This window comes from Lycorma delicatula, chromosome 13, assembly GCF_047948215.1.
Source record: "Lycorma delicatula isolate Av1 chromosome 13, ASM4794821v1, whole genome shotgun sequence".
Taxonomy (NCBI): Eukaryota; Metazoa; Arthropoda; class Insecta; order Hemiptera; family Fulgoridae; genus Lycorma; species Lycorma delicatula.
The window spans coordinates 44,351,533-44,375,494 of record NC_134467.1 but is presented as its reverse complement, the minus strand read 5'-3'; the positions used below and the strand labels follow the sequence as shown (position 1 = coordinate 44,375,494).

Sequence of the window (23,962 nt, the reverse complement as noted above, 5' to 3'; positions counted from 1 at the left end):
TAAACTACAAAATTATTAAACTAGTGTTGCTGATTATTAATTGAAATAATGTAGCTATGCAAGCTCTATCTGTTTACATCTCCTCCATAGGTGGGAAATTCAAAATTGACTTTACTTTAAAAACATGCCTTATACTGTATGTAGAAACAATTTTATTTTGTATAATTGCAGTCTTTCACGTTGTGTTGAAGGTTAGATAGTATTTTACGTATTTTTTTGAGACCAGTGTATTCCAAAAAAATTTCCTGTAACTCTGATTAATTTAAAGGTAAATCTTAGACAAATTATAAATAAATACAGTGAGAGACATCCTATTACTCTTTTGAATTATGAAAAAAAGAATAAAAGTTCTGGTGAAAGTTATGAAAACTTATGTATTTGTTAGTTTTTACTTTAAATCAAGCTTTTTCAGAGTACTATGAAACAAAAGACTTGTTAGAATTAGATTTTGAAAGATTTTTATTTTGGTTATGTTTTTGAAAGTGTATGTGATTTAAATTGAATTTTGTTTATTTTACATTATCTTTTTTTTTGTTTTTGTATCTTGAGGATGAAAACTAGATATTTTTTTATATATAAACAATTTAAAACTTTTATACATTACAAAAAATACAATCATCATGAATAAAAGAGATATTTGAAAACTTAAACGCTGCATCTGCACAACATTCAGTATTCTCAGCATCAGTCTCAGAAAAAGTTACATTTAAAGCAAAAATTGGATAAAGTTTTTTTTTTAATAACTTTCACTAAAATAAATTGTACTGTAGATAATTTTAAAAACTTCTAACACAGTATTTCATGTATATCAAAATTATAATTTATAAAATGAAAAATAATTAATTCACAGTAAATTAAGTTCTAATGTGTAATTTGAGATTTCTCATTATCACAAATTAATTATTATTATCTTTTTTATTTCTGTAATGGAATGTCCAACTCATTATAATGGGATGGAATGATTTTGAGATACTAAAATGTACATACAATATTTCTTTGCATTAATTTTTTAATATAAATATATAATTCTGCAAATTCAAATAATTCTGCAACATATTGACTACTGTACCAATTAAACTTGAAAAACAACTTAGCCATCAAACACAATAAGAAAAAACCTAAAAAAATTAATACTAATAGTTGAATTTCGCGGGATCCTGCATCATCATTCTGTACATGATTCTACAAAAGAAAAAGTTAAAAAAAAAAAGATTTGTGGAACTTTAAAATGCTTACAGAAACAGAAAAGAGAGGGGTGTCTAATATGGCTGACCATTTGTTGCAATGTAAGCATAGTATATTACTGATATAAAAATAATTTAGATATTTTGGAAATTTGTAACAATAAAAAAATGGGTATACTTAAAAAATATTATATTTATAAATTTAAACAAAAGTATAAAATGATTAATCAACAAATTTTTGTTGAAAATGATGTCTTAATTTAAGACACATTGGGTTGTAATAGTTGGCAACTGTGTTTACGAACAAGTTGTGTGAAGTTTTAAATTTACATCAATCCAATATGGCAGTGAAGTTGTGTTGTTTTAAATTTTGTGGTTCCAAATCAGCTGATTTGGAAGTCGAGAGTTACAGCGTTCAAGTCCTAGTAAAGCCAGTTATTTTTACATGGATTTGAATTCTAGATCTTGGATACCGGTGTTCTTTGGTGGTTGGGTTTCAATTAACCACACATCTCAGGAATGGTCGAACTGAGAATGTACAAGACTACACTTCATTTACACTCATACATATCATCCTCATTCATCCTCTGAAGAATTATCTAAACGGTAGTTACCGGAGGCTAAACAGGAAAAAGAAAGAAATTTTGTGGTTGTTAGGGTTTATGTTTTATAAATTTTTAAGTTATTGTTTTTGCTGTTTGTTGATGTATTATAGAATTATGTACCAACTGATGATGCGGGATCCTGCGAAAATTCGAATACTGGTATTAGTTTTTTTCTTACTGTGTTTGGTGGTTAAATTGCTTTTTGGAATATATATATATATATATATATATATGTGTATATAAGCATAATAAGGAATCTCATGTTGAAGATTTAATTCTGGTGTTTATTACTTTAATAGAGAAAATAATAAGTATCTTTTTCTCTGTTAATAATGTAAGTTATATTTGATGTATATTATTTTTTATGTGGATTAAGTTTTGTTAAACAATTAAAATTATTGTTGATTAGTTATATACTGTTACTAATTGCTATTAAAAAATAATTTTTAATATATTTTATATTATTTGTATATAAATATAAAATGTTATGTATGATTCTGTCATAAAACATTGCAAGAAAAACAAATCTTTTTAATTTTTATTATCCATTGTTACTTTCAGTACATTTTTACCAGGCTTTATATACAGAATCTAGCAGAAATACTCCTTGATTAGAGATATAAATAAAATAATCATTACAACAAAATTAAAAAAAAAAAAAAAAAAAAAAAAAATTAAATATATTCTGAAAGAACAGTGTTTGCCTTTTATTTTCACATACCTTTTATTAATTTTTAAAAATTATGTCACTCATATGCCAAACTTCACTATCTATACAGGTCTTTAACCTCTTCCAGTAATTCTGCGTTACTTTTCTTGTCATTTTCAATGGTATTTTTGCGATTTATTGCTGCATAGCAGCTTTTAAATGATGGATGTTTCTTGGCTATTGTTTAAAGATTTCAGCTTTTAGATGTCCCAGAGAAAAAAATCACATGCTGCAAGATAGGGTGACTGTGGAGGTCGTGGGATCTCTCCTAGTTATGAAATAAGATAACCAGGAAACATTTCTCTGAGGAAATTCATTGATTGTCTTGCTGTGTGACAATTCAACTCCTCACACAGCGAGTTGAATTAATCTTGTTGAAACCATAAATTTTCAGCTTGATTTTTGTATTCATTAAGTCTTTGGTAGGAAGAAGTCTTGTAACATTTTTACATAATTTCAGAAGGTAACCGATTGCCTTTCTTCCTTAAAAATGTATAGCCCTATTATTACAAATTCAGCAACTGCGCACCAAACTGTAACACACTCAGAGATCAGAAGGCGCTCATGAAGTTGTAGGGGATTATTTTCTGTATGGTATCGAAAGTTTTGTTTAAGACAACCCAATAAATAAAAACAGGCTTTGTCATTTAACAGCACAATTGTGTTTGCCGGAACATTTTCTGGAATAAACTGGTAAGAAGCAATGTAGTTAATCCAGTCATGTTCATTTAGCTGCTGCACAACCATAATTTTGTAAGGATGAAACTGTAAGTCAGCATGTAATATTATCCTTACAGTTCGATCAGAAATTTGTAACACAACAGCGTGTTTAAGAGCTGAGTGACTTGGAAATTATGTAACTGTTTGTCTTACTGCTTCAAAATATTACCGCCAGGTGTCACATACCTGGCGGTTTCTTCTTCAAAGCTGAACTGGTAGCTCTAAAATTGGACACCAATAACTGAATTGTCTTCTTATCAAGTACCACGACATGTCAACCTAGCCGAAAGTGCAAATAAAATAATTGCTGCTTGTTGATAACAAAATCACCATTTTTAAAATACATTTCAATAATGAAAGCGTGATGCTCATCAATCCATGCCATGGTTGTAATTGAAATGGCAAGAATCTGCTACAAAATTGCGTGCCAACACCACCCCCTGTACTATTAGTGTTCCACATGCAGTGGTGTGAAATTGGGGAGTTATTTCTGCCAGATCCTATATAGAGAAAGGTTATGCATTTAACAGTTTGTACTTGTGTGTGCATGGATTTATTTGTACACTTTCTGCAGAAAAATATTTATATTTTAGTTAATATTAATTATGTACTTATTTACATTTACTGATCAATCTCTAAACAGTTATGGAATTATTAATAATATTAATTATAGAATTGGGGGGTGCTACAGTTCTTTTAAGTCCTTACATATTGATCTAATGTAAAGAGGCTGAGCAACACTCAAAATTAAGAAAGAGGTGATCAAAGATACGATAAAGCAACTGACCATCTACAACAACAAACATATTGTTGACACACAATTCACTGTTAATTAATTATGAAAAAGGATTATCTACTCAGAGAGGAATTGTAGTTGTGTAACATAAAATCAACTGCTCTGAGGGGATTACACTTTTTCGTTCTCTATTTTATTCCATTTTTATCTAATTTTTAAGTTCTTGATAACTCTAATTTCCTTTTTAAATTAACTGTAATTTTTAAACCTTTTGTCTTTGTACTATCTTCTGGTTCATACCATTTCCCAGCCAATTAGTTTTTCTATTGTAAATTATTTTGATTAAACTTCTATTATTATTAATTCCATTGTCTTCATTTTAATCTCATTTTCTTTAATCTCTCCACATTTCAGACTTATATTTTCCCTTTTTTTTAACATCTATGTTTCACATATAAAATATATTTCAAATATAAAACTTCATAAGATACTTTATCATGTTATAATTCCATCTTACTATATATAACATTTTTTGTCCTATTGATTTAATTATCTATTGCTATTGTAGTTTTTATTTCATTTTTTAGTCTAAAATTTTCTATTAATTTCTACCTAAGTACTTTACTATTTTACTTGTTAAATTCTTCTTTTTTTTTTAAGTAGATATTCATTGGTTTATTGTCTCCTATCCTCATTATCTTTTTGTTAAAATATATTTTCACTCCACATTTTAATAAAATGTGTTATTATCTTGAACAGTTTGTGCTTTGTCTCCTAAAAATACAATGTCATCTATTAATGTTAATACATTTTTTCTCTTTTCTTATGCTTATGCTGATCTATGTCAAACTACTACTCATTCTACATGAATGTAATTAAAAATAATGATGCAATAATTTGTAAATAATTTGAATGGAAGAAACAGTACATAATAAATAAACAACTGGTATTAATGTAGTAGGCAATCTACCGTTGTAGATAGTCGATACATCTCTGTCTTCAATAGTTCTTAGATGTTGGCCATGAAACACTATATTGAAATAAGAAAATAAATAAATATAATCTACCCAAACTTAATTAATCTATGCTCGCTTCGCTTGCTAACCTTCACTTGCGACCTTGACTAGCAAGCGAAGCGAGCATAGGTTAAGTTTGGATATATTATATGTATTTATTTTCTTATTTCAATATAGTGTTCAGTGCCGACATCTAAGAACTAACTACAGTGATAGATTACTTACTACATTAACACTGAACAATTTTTGATAATGATGAATTTAAATGTACCATTTGGTAATGTTAAAAAAAGTTGTCTGTATTAAAATCAATTATTATTTAAGCTCAAAATTTACAAGTGATGAAAATGTTGAAAAAGAAATTCAAAACATATTGCTGGATGCTTAAAAAACACAACATTGCATAGAATTTAGTGTAAGTAATGAGGCATAATAGAAAAGTGAAATATTGTTGCTGGTCAAAGAAAAAATAAGTGTGATCCAAAAGTATCCAACCTTGGCTCATAGAAGCAAAAATACTTAACCTATTTAGTTCAGTGAATTGTCTCCTTTAATACACTTTTCCCAGCAATGTTTTCATTGTTGGAAGCATTGTTGCAAGTCCAATTGTTACATTTCTTGTGATCTCTTCTCTATCTTCAAATCTATTTCATTTAAGCTGAATAATTCTAAGCTTAGGAATGAACCAAAAATCACAAGGAGCCATGTCTGGTGAGTATAAGCCTGCTGAATTTGTTCGATCCTGTGTTATGCCAAGAAACTCTGGATAAGTTGTGATGCATGGGCTTGAGCATTGTTATGATAACATTTCAAATTGATATTTTTCTAAAACTGTGATCTCTTTTGTTAAACAGTAAGGTGACAAAAAACAATTATGTACTCTTTATTTACAGTTTGTCATTGAGGAGCATGCCTTGATAATCAGAAAAGACTGTCAGCATGACCTTCATGTTGTTTCATGATTGTCTGGCTTTCTTTTGTTGCAGGGAAGTTGGAGTTTTCTTGTAGGATGACCGTGCTTTTGTTTCAGGGTAGGTACATGTTTCATCTCCAGTAATTATGTTTTTTAATAATATCAGTATCACTATTAGCAGATTCCAACATTTCTTGTGCATTTTGCAGTTGGTTCTCCTTTTCTTCATAGTTGAGAAGTTTTAGGACAACTTTTGCGTCTGCACACCGCATCCTGATATCTTTTATTAAAATTGATTATATTGAGTCAAATGAAATTCCTTCATCAAGATTTCATCTTCAAGCTCTCTAATTGTTATTCGATGATCATTCTTCACCATCTGTCATTGAGCTTGTTCAATTCTTTTTTTGTTGATTTTTATGATTGAAGGTCTGCCAAAGCATTCATCACTTTTGATAAATGTTCAGGTATCTTGGAAATAGTGATATCTTTCTTTAATTTGTGTAACACTTCTAGCTTGTTCACCAAAAGCTGTTTGAATCTTCCTTATTTTCTCTGTTTGTGTTCACCAAGTTTTTGATTAAATTTAATAACGCAGATTCTCTGCTCTACCTGTTCAGTCATTTTGAATGGAAAAAAAAGGAGAAGCCCTTACTCACATATTGTACTTTCACGCTGCTAAACACTGGCTGTGATGGTAGCAAACAAGTAAATCATATGCAACCAGTACAAGTTATGGTCGTATTCCATAACAATTAAGATATGAGAGCTTGATAAATTAGAAATTGGATAATTATATTATCTAAGTAGTAAAATTGTAAAGGATGGGTGATGAAAAAAGGTATCTACAAGTAAGGAGAGGTTTCATGCATAGAAGGTTTTTAGTACAAACACTGATTAATTTCTTAGAGTCACTCTTAAGAAATATTCTTAAAAATGAAGGCAAAGCAGAATGGATGACTTTGAAAACTTATATTACAGAAGGATTTTTATAAAATTCAAAATATTGGATCTCTATAGAGATATAATAGGGATTTTTGTAAAAAAAATTCCAGGTTTTAAAACAGACAGAATAAAGAGAAACTTGTAAAAATTTGGTTTGTGGGGCACATATTAAATCATCCAAGATTTAGTTAATTTGGTAATAGACAAATTTAGTTTTTTTATGTATGGGAATATAAATGGAAATTTTGTATTGTATGAAAAATGCCATGTTTGACCAGGATTCAAGCCTGGGAAATCTAGATGAAAGGTCGACATGCTATCACTTTGCCACATAGATCATTACTATGTAGGTTTATTTAGTTTGTATGCTAATTTGTTAGTTTAATTAGTTTATTGTAGAAGACGAAGACTGGAATTATAAAACTGATAACTGAGGATGAAAAAAATAATAAAAATACTAAATTTAAAAGATTAGCAAAAGAACACAAAGAAATAGAGAACAATATAAAACTAGACAAAGGATAACACTGATAGACAAAAAAAAATTGTAATGTTTCTCTAAGTGTGATACTATTTCTTGAATTACTTTTTTGCGTACATTACAGATCTGCAAATACAATTTTTCTATCACCCAAAGTTTTAAATAAATTATGCTTAAAAAAAATTAAGGGAAAATATAGTTAAAATCTGCAAAATTTATAATTTTGCATGGCCATACCTGTGTTAAGAGTGATTTCACTGAAGCTTTTCGTTTATAAATAGCCTCAGGCACATCCTGAATTAATGTCCAACACTAATCGGCTAACATGTTAGTATTCCATTTCTCTTTATAGCGGCTTTTCATCACCGAAATATCTTGGTGGAGACATTCACCATGTTTGTCACTTACGTCTCCGAGGTTGTCCAGGAAAAAATCCCAATGTGAGTAGAAGAAATGTATTTTCAAAGACATATTACATCCCATAGCTCTGTTTGAAGTAAGAAGTTGATTAACAATATCGTGTTAATTGCTGGATTTTTGTTTGCCATGAACATTTTTACAAACGTCTTTAAATGAAGTCCAAGCTGCACTTTCTACATTATTTAACATCAAGTTAAATACATCATCTTTGATCAACTCTCTTATTTGAGGACCAGAAAATATTCCTTTTTGAATTTTTCCTTCACTTAGATTCAGAAATTTTTGCCTGATGTACAAAAGTCCATGACTATCTTTCTACATTACTTTTGCAAAATTTTTCATTACTCCTAGAGCTTGATATTGAGAGGAGGTAAAAATAGTTATTTGGTTTCTACTAAGGGCTCATGAATTATATTTATCCCATTTGGAATTAAGTTGTCTCGTTTCTTTCAGTCTTAGGTAACACAATGTTTATTCCTAGCTCGGCTGTCCCATTCGCAAAGAAAACACATGTAATTAGTATAGCTTTCAAATCATCAAATATGTTCCAGCTGTGTTTTTTATAATTTATTTTTTCAAGAACATCTATCATCACATTGTATGTCTCTTTCAAATTAATACCATAAGTGATTGGTATCGAAGAATTTTACCGTTGTGTAGTAGAACCACTTGTAAATTATACTTGGATGGATCTATGAAAAGGGGCCAGTCCTCAGGTTTATAACTTGCCCTAAGGGCAACATAAGCTCATCAATAATTGTGCAATAAACCAAATTATTTTCATCAATAAAGTACTGAGGAAGTTCTATTTGTCGGCTTCGAAAGCCTGAAATTTTTGTATTTTTTTGAATTAAATTCCAACCTTGCAGTCTTGATCCTAACAGTTCAGCTTGATTTTTTGATAAATTTAAATTCCTAACCAAGTCATTTAGCTCACCTTGTGATATAAGATTTGGCTTATTGGAAGATGATTCAAAATCAAAATCATTGTTGTCTTCTTCAGTACTGCCTGATTCTTCATCGCTGCTTTCGAAACATACATTCACAGGTGGCTCAGGAACTGTGAGGTATAGGCCTGATTGCAGATTGCAATGAAGGATAGTTTAAAGTAAGTTTAGATTTTTTTGGAAATTTCAGACCCACTTGTTAAACAAAAATAACAATCGGTTACATGATCATTTGGTTTATGCCGAATCATAGGTACTCCAAATGGCAAAGCCTCCTGTGTACCTTTCAGCCATCCTCTTAAATATACAAAACAATTAGCGCATACTATATGAGGAGCCCACGTTTTATACTGATCACCAATTTTACACTGAAAGTACAAATGATATGCTTTTTTAATTAAAGGTGTAAAGTTTTATCTATTTGATTTTACGGTAAGCTTATATACATAACAATGGCATGTTATATACATAACAAAAGGCATCCACATCATTTACACAATTTCGAGGTATTATGACACTGCACTGTTAACAAACTTTAGACAGCAATAAGATTGTATAAAATTAATTCATTCCTAAATCTAATGCTTAATGCAAACAACACAGCTTTGTTTTCAGCTACATATTTTGACCTGCACAGACATGATTAATCTTGTCCATGAACTCTTCAGAATTAGATTTGATGCCATAATATGTGACCATGATATGATTTAATTTTTTGTCTAGTATTGTTTATTTATAGCTTACAAATTATGTTAACAAAGTTAAACAATAAAAAATGAGTTAACAAAATACAATATAGGAGCTTAAAATGCTAATTATACGTTAAAAAATGAAAAAAATCCTTTAATTAAAATTAAAAAATTTTTCCAAAATGGTGGGTGATAGAAAGTTTCTGAGTTCATATTCGTTTTCCGCATCAAAAAAACAGATTAAAATCATGAATTGCATGTCAGGAAATAAAAGTTATGTTTAGCAGTGTAATTAAAGAAAGATGACCATATAAGATCATGACACAAAAAAATCAAGCACCATTCAATACTGAAACTAAATGTTATGTCTCTTTTTTATATATTTATTAATTTTACATTTCGGAAAATTTATACATTTAGTTGACAGAATTAAGGATGTAAACATTGCACACATCCTTGTCAGACTTCAATCCTTTGGTATACCTGAACACCAAATGACAATGATGATTATACTCTTCTAGGTTAAGTTACCTAACTGTTTTTTTTAAATAGTTGATATTGACATCAGTGATACCAGATATTACAATGAGGAAGGAATCAATAATTAACTCTGAAAGTCCTGTGTAAGTAAAATTTACGTTACTTTAAAAGTAAATCATTTAATATTAAATAAATAATAATTACTATTTTAATTATTTAAAACTTTATTTACTGTTTTGGATAAACAAACAACAAAGTCTGCTGACAAATTAGTCAGTTACTATCTAATGAAATGTATTATATTTATTAAAAGAGTCTAAGGTTCAATTCCCAGTTACAACTTATACATTTATATAAGCTTACACAAGATGCTGAAAAAAATATATCGGTTCTGACTGTTCTAAAGAAAATTTACCTTATGACAAACAGTTTGCCATTTAAATTTTCATGTAGGCTAATATAAATTGGGAAATTAATACTAATAAAAAAAATTAGAAGATTTAAGAGCAGTCTTACAAAATTTGGTGTATGTAAATAATTAGCAATAACTAGCGCGTAAATTATTATCTTAGTAATATGGTAATACTAAACTGTTATTAAATCTTAATTAGATTCTAAATTTTAAATTATTTTTTCTAATTAGGAAATAAAAACTAAATTAAATAGGATAAAATTTTCAATTTAATATATAATCTACATCTAACCAAAAATTACCAGCCTGATTATGCTTGAATAGCTAATCGTTATTAATTTAGCAGCCAATACTGACATAAAGGAATATTCATAGTCATTATATGTACAAAATTTAAACAGAGTCAATCAAATAGATTATCTTCAACATCTGTTATCAAACCTTGTGCCAACCTTGCAAACAAAAACATATTTTTAATCGATTGATGTAAGTAATCCATTGAAATTTGAAAATTTTATATTATCACATTTTCCCTTTTTATTAATACAGCGTTATTTATTTGAAACTTAAAAAAAGAAAACAAAACAAGATTGAGAATTAAAACTTATCAATATCGGATACATCTTCAATATCAGAAGTAATCATTTGCATAAACTTTGGTATAAATATATTTTCAGGTATTTCTTCTGGTATAGTTGGTAAACCTGTTTCTTTACCTGTTAACCAATATGTATTCATCAAACCTTTTCCCTTTTTTAAGTAATGCAAGCATGAAAGAATTAGAAAAAAACATATAAATAACATAGAGAATAAAAGCATAAAATAACATAAAATGTAAAATATTAGAATTAATATTTACACTTATAAAACATCAATTAAGGTTATTAAAAATTTATACTATACCATAATCAGTTTTATAGTACGGTTTATAAATATGGGATGGGCTAGGGAACAAGTCACTACATTTCCTGGTTGAAGACCATATATCTTTAATTTCATAGAATGAATAAATAATTTTTTATTTTGTTTGGTACACAAATATATCATACTTTTTTTTACACAGATCATATCAAGGATGGGTAGATATCCTACTCCCTGGAAAAAAAAAGAATCGTCCCAGCATTTGCCTGAATATATCAAGGGAAACCATAGTTAAATCTTGATCACAAACAGCAAGATCAAGAACAGCATCACAAAAGTAATTATATGTGATTAAAGTTCATAATAATAATAATTATTAAAAATATAAACACATGAATTCATGAAATAATATTAAGGTAAAAACATAAAGATATTAAATACACGACCCATCAAAAAAGGTTGCAGAAATTTAAAAAAAAATTTATCCCAGAACTACTAGAGGTAACCAAATGAGAATTTATTTTAAAATTCACCAACTCAAAAAGTTGTTTTACATACCTTAAACTTATGGATAATCCTAAACGTGTTGAATTCACAAATAAAATGATTAATAACATTGATGATAATGAAACATGTTTAAAACGTGTTAAGTTTACAGATAAAGCGACTTTCCATGTAAGTGGTTGTGTCAACCAGCATAATTGTAGGATATGGGGATCTCAGCAACTCAATGAAACTATCGCGTATGTCAGAGATTCTCAGAAAATAAATATGTGGTGCGGTTTGACATCTGTTTGTGTGATTGGTCCATCCTTTTTTCATGATTCTACTATCACAAAAAATGTTTTTTAGACATGTTACAACTATAAATTTTCCTGCAAGTTGACCAAAATTGAAGAAGAAAGTAACGTTGCTGTAATGTTTCAACAAGATGATGTGTCCTCATACTTTAACCTGGGTGTTTGACGCACTCTCAATGAAAGATTTTCTAATTGTTGGATTGGTAGGGCCAGTCCTGTGCTTTGGCCTTTGAGATGTTCAGATTTTACATCCCTAGACTTTTTTCTGTTACGTTAAAAACATTGTTAAAAAATCAGGGATGTACAACATTTAAAACAATGGATCTCCACTACTATCGCCACAGTTATGCCTGCAATGATCCAGCGGAGCTGGGTGGAAGTCAATTGTTAGCTGATTTTTTGCAGAGCAACCAATGGAGCTCATATTGAAACATTCTAAATTATGTAAAAATGTTTCTTGAGTTGGTGAATTTTTAAAAAAAATACTCATTTGATTATCTCTAACTCAATTTTGAAATTCACTCTGAGATACAATTTTTTTTAATTTCTTCATCTGTATAAAACTGTATAAACTGACTGTATAAAAAATAACTATATAATTTTTCAGAATATGAATATATATTAACTAGAATATGCATTTTTTATTTACATATAAATTCGGCATTTAAGAATAAAATTTATAGAGGAACAAAAGTAACAATATCTTAAGAGAAAAAACACAACGATCAAATGAATAATATTTGACTACATGTTAAATCAAGTGAGGCGATTTTCTTATTGTTTATTATCACGTTACTATGAGTATAATACTATGAGTATAGCTGAGTTAGAGGATAATTAGATTTTCATAGGTACATAAAACTTTAGCTTTGTTTTCCCATTTACTGTTTATGTTTCAATATTCTTTAAACCTTTATTAGAGACTTATTTCCAATGAATCTGAAATAAAAACATCTTGTTCTTATAAATCTGATTCTAAAGGTCTTACTTTGTTTGGTTAATTACAACATGCAAGATGTATAACCAGATTTTTTTTAAATTTTGAAGTAACTGTCAAATCAAAAATCATTAGATTTTATATATTTTATGCTTTTATAAAGAGATAATGTCTGCACATTTACAAATCGTTGATATAATGGAATACAGTAAGTTCTTTCTGTTATAATTTCAGTACTATATAAAAAAAACAACAATAATTTGAGGTTATTATTAGGAAAGTTACTATTATACTGTCTTTTATTATAAAAAACAATTATTTCATTATTGAGCTAGCGAGAAAGAAAGCTCAGTGCCACCAAATTATTTTCACTTAACAGATGTACTAGTAAAGATTCTAATTTATTTTATAACTGAAAAGGCCTGTGCTTCTTTCCCTGCTGAGTTCACCACGTACAATAATACATTATAAAAACATTAATAAATATCTTCTCAACATAACTTACTTAAATATTTAATTTATAATAATAAATCTGTAATGAAGCCAATGTTGTGTGTTCCTTATTATATATCGTTGTGGAGATATAATTTCTTCATTAAAAAGCATAAAATAAAGGAAAGTATAAAATTAATGAAACATTTAGATAAATTATATTATGTGGTTACGTTATGAATTTTCACAAATTATCAGCTAAAGGTTATTGATATTTAACCAATAAAAATAAACTCTTTTTTACATTTATATTAATATCATTTTAAATAGTTCAAAAAATTTATAAAGTAATCAGTAACTGAAAACAAGCTGAATCTTTATGAACATCTTTTTAAAAAACCTAACATAACCCAATCACAAGAATTTCAAACTCAGCTATATTTAATATATAACTTTTATTAAAACCCAAACTTTTTTAATAAAATTAATTTTATTGAGTATATTTTTATTTAATTATTAAAAGTTTATTTACTGATAATCATTAAGTTTATTTCTAGTACTACTATTATTAATATTGCAATTATTTATCTGTGGTAGTAAGTTAGTTTTATTTAGAAAAAAACTGATTTTAAAACAAAATGGTCTAGAGTCAAAAAAATTAATATTGATTTTAATTATTTAAATCTTGGTCTTTTAAATTCATTATTTCTTTTTAGTTCTAAATAATTAAAAAAAATTATGAACATTGAGTAACACTGTAGTGTTAATTATTAACATTTAACAATGATGCGGACTTCAGAGTCTAAATTTAAATAAAACTGAAAACAACATTATTTTCATTACTTTTTTTTATTAGCAATTCTTTTAAAGTTATTTTTATTATTATTGTTTTTTAAAAACTTATTTTCTCATTTTGTTTCATTATTTAAAAAAATAAAGATAGGCCTATAAAAAAAGTTGTTTGCATGAAAAAACCACATTGAAAAAATGTCCAGGGAAATATCTTCAAAAAATAAGTGTCTGGATATAATTTTGCTAACTAAACAATGATGATATGAAAAAAATAAACAATACTTTTTACAACTTTGTCCTTAACAATTTGGTGTTATTTGTTTAATAACGGTTAAAATAAAAAATAAACAGATTAGTCAAAGATATGAAGAAAATATGTGATATGATAATACGTAATAAGATATCAATTATTGTAATTTATATTGTAAGTGTACAACATACTTTTCAATATTTTGTATATACTAGAGATATAATACACAATTCCACACCCAGAAGATAAAAATTTTTCTTGTTTTCATAATCTCAAATTTATAAATACCGTTGGAAAACTCTTTAGTTATTCTTTGTTGGTGTAAAACTACTATTATCAATGATAATATCTAATTTTAGCTTTCACTTATATTGGAATATTTATTGACTAAACTTTACAGGTAAGATACTAAATTTTAGGGTTGGATTGGATTGGATTGTTTCTAATATAATCTATTGTAATACAGAGCATTCAAATAGTAACACAACCTTATGGAAGAATGTTTCCTTCTTTTGTTGCAAGTTTAATTGAGAAAAATGGGTTACACAATGCAGCAGAGAATATTTATTGTCTTCCAATAGATTAGATGTGCCAGACACAGAATGACTTTACAGAAGAGTATGGTGTGGATGCAAGAAACAAGTCCTCCTTCAAGTGGGTGTTCAACAAGTTCCAAGAATGTAGCAGATGCTACCAAAAGTGCTAACTTTAAAAAAGTTGATCGACGTTCAAGCAGCATATTCTGTTAGTCTCAAGAAGTCTGTACAATAACTATCTAGCCAGTCTGGTCTCTGTTGCTAATACTTGGCATTGCGCAAATGTTTAAAGATGCATCTGTACAGAATTTGTGTTATTCACAAATTGTTATGTGCAGACACTGGAAAACATGTAGCTTTCTATCAGTGGTTCATGTCATTTGCAACACCAGATCAGTGTTTTCATGGACAAGTGATTTTGAAGGGATTGTGGCCCCATTGGTCTCTTGCTTTATCCTTTCCTGACTTTTTCTTGTGGGTATACCTTAAGGATACTACTTACAAAACTCATCACACCATTCCCGAATTGCAGAGCAAAATTGAAAGATCTGTCGCTGCAATTCCTCAACAAACATTACATTTGTTTAAGAAAATCCCAGTTCTTTAATAATTTTATTAAGATTAGTTTTCCTCCCTAAAAATTAATAGATTCTACTAAAATTGGTAACAGATTTTTAAAGTGGGTATTAAATTATATGAATCACGTAATGGAGGGCACTTTCAACAACTATTGTAACTTACTCATTTTCCCATAAGGTTGTGTCACTTTTTTAACACTATATAATATGAAATTCATCTAACCTAACGTAGCTCTAAATTGATCTAATATAAGAATAAAAATCAGTTTAATGAATGGTTATAGATGTATCTATTTTTCTTTTTGTTACATTTTTGATTATATTGATTTATAATATTTTGAATAAAAACTAAAATGTACAAGGAAAAATATAAAATAAATAATAACACTGTTATATCTGGGTTTATTATAACATATTTACTCTTATTCTTACCTTAACATCCATTTTTCCTCTGAATTCAACAGTAAATCCTCCTAATTCTTCTAACGCTAATCTCGTTTCATTTGATATATGTATTTTCATTGCTGAAAAAAATGTGACTCATAAACTTCAAATGTCTTTGATGAGATTAGTTTTTATGTAAACTGATGTTTACAACACAAAGATTGTATTAAGTTGGAATAGAAATTTAATTAAATGATATCTGCAATGAGAATTTTGTGCAACATACAGTAAAGCTATTCCATAATTTGAAATTTTTATGAATAAACATTTCTTACTTTTTTTAAACGGAATTTTACATCCACAGTTGCAATCATTTATAATTAATAAGAATATTTTTGATATGTGATTAATATGAACAGTTTTCTTTGTGAATAATGTGTACAGAGCAGCCAGGAAGTTACTGTACCCCGTAAAGTTCTAATTAAAAATTTGCAACAAGTTATAAATGAAAAAGTGATATAATAGTCCTGTGTGTTCACCCTCACATTGCATGTACAATTCTGTACGTCGTCATGTTCTCTGTGACATGCAACAGAGCATTTCTGGCGTTAAGTTATGAAAGGCATCTCTCACTTCTTCAATTGTGGTGTAGCAAGATGCAGATACATGTGCCTTGATAATTCCCCACAATGAATCGTCTGGTGTGGTGAGATCAGGAGGACTTCATGATTGCTATGATAGCAGAGCTGGTGACGCTGGAGTACCATGGTTGATCCAACATCCTGGAAAATTTTCATTCAGGAACTGATAGTGCAAAATGTGTAGGTGTTCCATCCTGGTGTAACTATACTCGTTCTATGGGATCCTTCTCTTGAAGCTGTGGTATTAACTGTGGCTCCAACATCTCTAAATAAGTTTGTGGATTCACTGGCTCGTCAAAAAAATAAGGACTAAACAAATGATGAGCTATCATTCTAGCCAGTATCATGACATGCAATGGATTTCTTTCCGACTCTGTCGTTTAATATGGAATTTCTTTTGCCCAAAATAACCTATTTCTGGCATGCGAACTGCGATAGAATCACATTTGTGGGATTTTTCTAATAAAGCTCGGCAGGATGCAGCGTGGTGTTCCATGTCTGCATCTGTCAGTTCATCGATGAACATTGGACAAAATGGCCTAACTTTCAAGTCCTTTTTCATATGGTCTTATATTGTCGTTCACAGTATATAAATTTCAGCTGATCGTTTACCAGTTGATTTCATCAGGGATTGTTCAATGGAAACTACAACAGCAGCACTTGTTTCTAAACACGATAACTTTCATCCACTGTGGCCTGTCTTTAACACTGCTAAATTCAAACACACATTTTTCCCAAGCCGACATTATTGTTCTTCATGGTGGTGGCTTATTAAAATGTTTTCAAAACATATCACTAATTAGATTCATTGTTTGATTTGTATGTTGTCGTTCATGAACACATACACTTGTCACTAACTGCTCCTCGATGTTGTAACTAGTTGTATCAGCCATTTTAACACAACTGTCTTTTACTCAGAATGTGTGATGTAAAAAAATATTACCAACCGACCCTATAAAATACCGTTTGTTCTAAACACATATCCTAACTCATATTTTTCGTTAATTTTAGGGATACGGTGACTTCCCGGCCATACTGTAAGTTTTTTATATAAATATTGTATTATTCTTTAGATTGTTATGAATTTGAGATTGTAATTTTTAGTAAATGTTATTTGATAATGGTTCATAAGTTGTAACCTCATGTATCTATTCCCAGATTAAATTTATTTCAATAATTAACTATTACAATATGCCGGGCCCCGTGGGGCGAGTGGTAGCATCTTGACCTTTCATATCCAGAAGTCCTGGGTTGGAATCCCGGTCAGGCATGGAATTTTTCATACGTTACATTTCCAATGTACAAGCTTCAAACTTATGTAGTGATATCATCAAGCAAAAAAAAAAAGTTTGTAACATTGATGTCAGGAGATAGTACCGAGTATGTGAGAGTATAGTAATGCCAGTGTAATAATGGCGAGAGAACCACCGGGTTGGTGTAGTGGAAAATTACAAATCAGCTGATTTCGAAGTCAAAAGTTCTAAGGTTCAAATCTTTGTAAAGGCAGTTACTTTTATACAGATTTAAATTCTAGATCATGGATACCGGTATTCTTTGGTGGTTGGGTTTCAATTAACCATACATCTCGGAAATGGTCGACCTGAGACTGGAGAAGTCTACACTTTATTTACATTCATACATATCTTCTGAAGTAATACCTTTCAGTAGTTCCAGAGGTTTAACATAAAAAGAGAGTAGTGGTGGTAGAATTTTTTACGCAATTTTATTTATAAAAAAGTTTCTTAAGCTATTTTTGCTTGTGGTATTCCTACAGTATCTGTTGATTAAAGACACACACTTCTCTTTCTTTTTAAAACTAAATATCATTGTAGATATATGTTTAAATTCATACATTCCAAATATGTAGTTTATTTCTCGCAATAAAGCAATTTACTGTAAATTAAAAAATACTATAAGTAATATGGTTCTTTCATTATTTGCTTGTAAAGCAATAATCATTTAAAGATAGATAGATTTTTAAAAGAAATTAAACATTAATAATTATAACTCAAGAAATACAATAAGTATTTTTTTGGAAATCTACAGAATAAAATTATTTCAAAGTAAACCATTTCATATATATAGCCAGAGGGTATGGAGGAATTAACAAATGGCATTGAAACCTTTGGTACGTGAATTTTTTACTTACTTTTAGTTCAATGATCAATAGACTTTACTCATTCATAGAAAAAAAGTTATTTAGTAAATAACCTACTGTATTCTTTATCAGTGTGGTAGAAAAGAAAGCAGCCAGTTCATCATTCGTTAGAAGTTAGCTCGTTGAACGTTTTACTGCAAAGAAAAATTGCATAATGATATTTTTTAACTGATTCTGAAATATACTGACCGTTTAATTTCATTTGCTATTGCTTGACCACAAAATTTTACAGTAGTTGCAAATGAATCGGCAAACAAGATTGCAATAGTTGCAAAGGAGATTACAAAAGTGATTGCAAATGAAATTACAATAGTTGTTTGATTACTTCAGACTGGAATAAAGTGACTAAATAAGTGACTTTTATGAAATTTGCTTTGATATTTTATGAATATACGTTATTGGAACCACTTAATTTTCAATGCATTTAGTTAAAAGAAAGGTCATGTATGGCCACCACGAGTCCATTTAGTAGAATAGTTGTTAATATTATTCTTTATTTGCATACTTCAATGATTTACATAATTTTCCTCTAAATAATAGTTTGTTAAAGGCAAAACCTGTATTGCCCATAGTTGTATAAAAACTTTATACCGAAATTATGTTATAGAAAATTTATTGTTAAAAATTTAAGTAAAATATAATATTAATGTGTTTTTTAAATAATACTTGGATAAGAAATTTATGTTCCCATTTTGTTTATAGATGTCACAAATTAAAATATATCTCAGATATTCTTAAGTTATAATTAACTTTGTAATTATATAATAATTTCCACTTACCAACTATTTTTATTATTATGTTTGAGCGCTTTCGGATATTAATCCATTATCAGAACATTTATGTGTTATGGATTATAATTATTTCCTTCACAAATTAATATATTAGATGAATTTTGAATTTTTAAAAACAAAAATTATAAATACAATATAATTATATAAATATAATAAAATTAATGTAGTAAACTTGTTTAACTGTTACTGCTCGTAATTATGAAGTGCAAGAAAGATAAAATAAGTTAAATCATTTGAATGTAAGAAAATAAAATCACCTTCACCAGTCGATTCCATACGTGAAGCAGTATTTATAGTATCTCCAAACAAACAATATCTTGGCATAGTTGTTCCAACTACACCTGCAACACATGGCCCTGTATTTACACCGATACGCATTTGTAATATTTCATTCGGTCTATGTGGTATAGTAAATTTTTTAATATTAAGCAGTAGATCAATTGACATTGTTGCAATTTCACCAGCATGTTTATTACCTAAAAAAGAAGAATATGTAAATGTAAGAAATTATCAGCATGAAGAATGATTTCAACAATTAGCATCTATAAAAAATTTATGAATCACTGAAGTGTTATAATATTAATTTTTTATGGTTCTTAGACCCTGTTTTTATTCCAGATTTTTTTACACAGATCTTCCATAATAAGATGTTTTATAGAATCTAAAGTTATGCTGATTGTTGATTAAATTTTACATGGATATCTTATAAGAAGAGTAAATTTTTGTTTTCAGTAAATACAGAAAAATATATTTACAACAAAATAGAAACAAAATCATGTAAAATAAATGAATATACCACAATTTAAATTCAAAACATGACTAATTAAAAAAATTACTACAATACCTGTTTTGAATACTTATCAACAGAGCTTCATTGCAGTTGGAAGTTGAATAAAATTAATTCTCTTTTCTTTATTTAATTTTTAACCAAACCACTTTTATTAATTTTTTTCTTATAATAACTTACTATTGTTATGCTGGCATTCTGTTTTTTTTGTTTGTTTTTAATAGTTATTAAAAAATATTATTAATATCAATAAAAAACAAAATGGTAATATTACTAAAATTCTAAGTAAAAAAATATAATGGAAGTCAAGTAGCAAATTGGGTGTTTGATGAACTAACTTGTTATATGAATTTCATTACTCTTGTATAATATTTTCTTGTGATTAATAACCACTAAAAAATTATTTATTCATTTAATCTTTAGCCCAACAAACTGATATAATAGTAAACATGTTGCAAAACACAGCTGGTTTTTAAAGTACAAAGTTCTGAGGTTCAAATCCTAGTAAAAGTTATATTAATACATTTTATTATATTGATGTTATGTATATATAATAACATATATATTATATTATGTATGTATGTTATGTAATGTATATTCACATTTTATTTTAATACATTTTCAACATGAGCTGCAATTAAATTCCTCATGAGTTCATACTGTCGTCGTAGAACTACTATGGTCACATAAGGATAGAAGGGCTTTAGTTATAATGTACATCGATTATGGACATACTGGCACCAAAGTGCCAGAAGTGTGTTTGTATTGTCAACTAGTAGGACAATTAGAAGTGAAAAAAAAAATTTCAAAAATAATTATGTTGGAAAAAGGTGTTGAAAAATGAATACAAGTAACTTGGATTGGAACTTTTGATTCCGTACCCTTCAAACCTATCAAAATGCCACTGAAGAAAAGAAAGAGTATTGGTTAAATAATTAATGTAGCCAAAAAAAAAAACCATCTATCCATCAGAAATTTCCTGAACAATGGGAGCTTTGTCTACAGCAGGAACATATCGAGCTTCTACGTCAAAAATGAGGAAAAAATGGAGGAAAGAGAGCTTTTCAGGCTTTAATTGCAAATTGTTAGTATTATTTTCACATCATAAGGATAATGAATCTATTGGGGTATAGAGTGCTAGACTAATTAATATATAAATATATATATTTTATTATTATTTCTTATTTTTTTATTTATTTACTTATTTTATATATGTATCTTCTTTTTGTGTAGCATCTACTGATGATTGTTTAACAATTGAAATGGGAATCTAGGTTTAGATATTATGTAATCTTGTTTTCCACTTTTTTATTATAATATTGTTTAAAAACTTTTCTGTTATACATAATGTGTACGTCACTATTATGAAGTAATAGCAAGTAACAACTCATCAACTATCAATTCAAATAAATACAAAATAACATTTCAGTATAACATATAAATCGATTTTAGGTAAGAAATAAAAATTTTTATTAACAGCAATAGTAGCCTATAGTATGCAATAACGTTTAAGACATAATTGTACTGATGTAAAAAAGTGATTGTCTTCATCTCTTTTAGCAAAACGTAAACACAACAAATATTGTTGCCTTATCTGGATAAAAATTTTAATTTGACAGGTTATGTTTTCAATATCCTAAAATCAAGATTTGACCAAATAATTTATAGTCAAATTGAATATATCTGTGCAGCATAGAATTCCAGTGATTTGCCATTAATAAATTTTGAGTCTATTCTTTGGCATAATCTTTACATCTTGGACAAAACAGTAAACTAATTTGATCTACAAGATAATCTCTCATAAGGGTTGATCATCCTTTTTCACCTTTTTACCCATCTGTTTTGGATAGGTATCATAGGAATAAAGTTAAGTAATATCTCTTTCTCCATATTTAGAGCCATGCGGATGTACATAACCATCCATTTACCATCCAAATATTCATTTTATTATGATTCGGTATGTATGTGTTGATGATTCTTGTGCAAAATTTTTTTTCCTTCTTAATAAGCAAGGTAATTACAGTATATGATTAAGTTCAACTTTTGATTTATCCTATACTCACTGTTGATTACCTTTGAGATAATATAAAAAAAAAATAAATAAATAAAATATATCTAGAGTTTGGCTATAGTGATTGTAGCTTATCTACAACTTTACAAATTTAGTAATATCTACTATTTTTACAAGAATGAACAATACTAAAATTTTAACAATAAAGAAAACTATATTTTTTTACTTACCATTTCGTTGTGGTAAGCCTGATACAACCATGTATGAATCACCTATTGTTTCAACTTTATATACATCATATTTTTGAATACATAAATCAAATAATGTGTATAAACCATTTAACATGTTAACTATTTCCATCGGTGAACTTAGTGTTGATATGTTCGTAAAACCAACAATATCGCTAAAATATATTGTAACAGAATCAAAATTTTCAGCTAAGACCTGTAAAATAAAAATTAAATTAAATGATATTTATAAATTTTTGTTTTTCTTTTCTCTCTAATTAATTTTTATTTTATATTAATCTTTTAACTTAAATATATTTACATTTTATATCCTCAATTATAAAATTTATATACACATACCAAATTAATTTATTCAGAATTAGTTAAAATGTGGCGCATTACTGAGTTAATTTTTAAAAAAATTAGATTTTATCCCTTCTCTCTAAATTTATTTAAAAACCTATTAATTTTATCAAGTAAATGATATTTTCATCATTCCAAAGTAATACGAACTTTCAGAAACCTAATATATTTTTGGTTTTCCATTTTTCTATGTTTGTAGATATTACATTTGATTTTTTAATAATCTGAAAATATAACTACATGATTATAGATACAATAGGATGCTCATTATTGGAATACTGATTTTCTGGATGTACAACTATGTGAACTACTTACATCTGCCCAAGATAAAATTGGAAAAAATTAACATGCTATTTAAAAAATCTAAAAACTATTCAAATAACTCTTTCTTTTAACATGAAATATATTTTCATCAATCTTGAATTTTACTGGAATTTTTTAATCTACTTTTTTCACAATTTGTGTATCAGAAAAAATATGTAAATTTATGCCTGTGCTAAACTAATTATAAAATTAACTTTTGAAAAGACTGTTGAAAACATAAATTAAATGGTCAAGCATGAACTATGCTTGACCCACGAATATCTGTTTATTAATATGGACTGGTTGGTGTAACAAAAAGAATTTGATTCTAAATAGATTCTTCGTTCAAAAAGATTACATGATCAGATGATCGTGCAGCTCATAAATGAAAATCAACGTTAAAGCACGTAACAATTATACATTTTTCTTTAAGAAGAAATATTATTTTAAAAGGTATGATTTAATTATTGATAACAATTAAAACTAATAAAATTAAAAAACTGGCAGAGTTGCATAACTCTGTTTTTTGAAGGATTCACCCTCGACAGACTACTACTTACGAGGAAAATAAGGAAACGTTGTAAGTATGCAAATAAAGAATTATATAAAAATTAAAATGAGTGCACCGGTGCATGGATACACTACAGAAATGAAGCTTCTTACGCAGTATTATATGAATTATTAATGTTGCAAAATAACGTATACGCAATATACACAAATGATAAAATTTTTTATTAAGAAATATGAACTAACAATGAAATCCAATTGGTTAAATCTGTCAATGCTTAAATCCAATCTATGATTGAAATATTTAAATATGAGCGTGGTCAAAAACCATTCTCAAAAAAGTAACA

General features: G+C 28.0%; 1 protein-coding gene across 6 annotated transcripts in view; it reads right to left on the bottom strand.

The window, feature by feature from the left end:
* LOC142333959 (atrial natriuretic peptide receptor 2-like) overlaps positions 1-23,962 on the bottom strand; it is an 80,021-nt gene that overhangs the window by 5,198 nt on the left and 50,861 nt on the right. For 2 of the 6 annotated variants that reach the window (XM_075381604.1, XM_075381608.1), the window contains 4 exons: positions 22,446-22,659; positions 19,675-19,893; positions 15,876-15,967; positions 10,074-11,007 (listed from right to left, as the gene is read on the bottom strand). In XM_075381604.1, the coding sequence (XP_075237719.1) occupies positions 10,855-11,007; positions 15,876-15,967; positions 19,675-19,893; positions 22,446-22,659 (678 nt within the window). In that variant the 3' untranslated portion in view covers positions 10,074-10,854. Of the gene's footprint in view, positions 1-1,419; positions 4,729-9,762; positions 9,985-10,073; positions 11,008-15,875; positions 15,968-19,674; positions 19,894-22,445; positions 22,660-23,962 lie in introns of those variants that run through there. The other 4 variants (XM_075381606.1, XM_075381609.1, XM_075381605.1 and 1 more) reach the window with 4 other exon arrangements.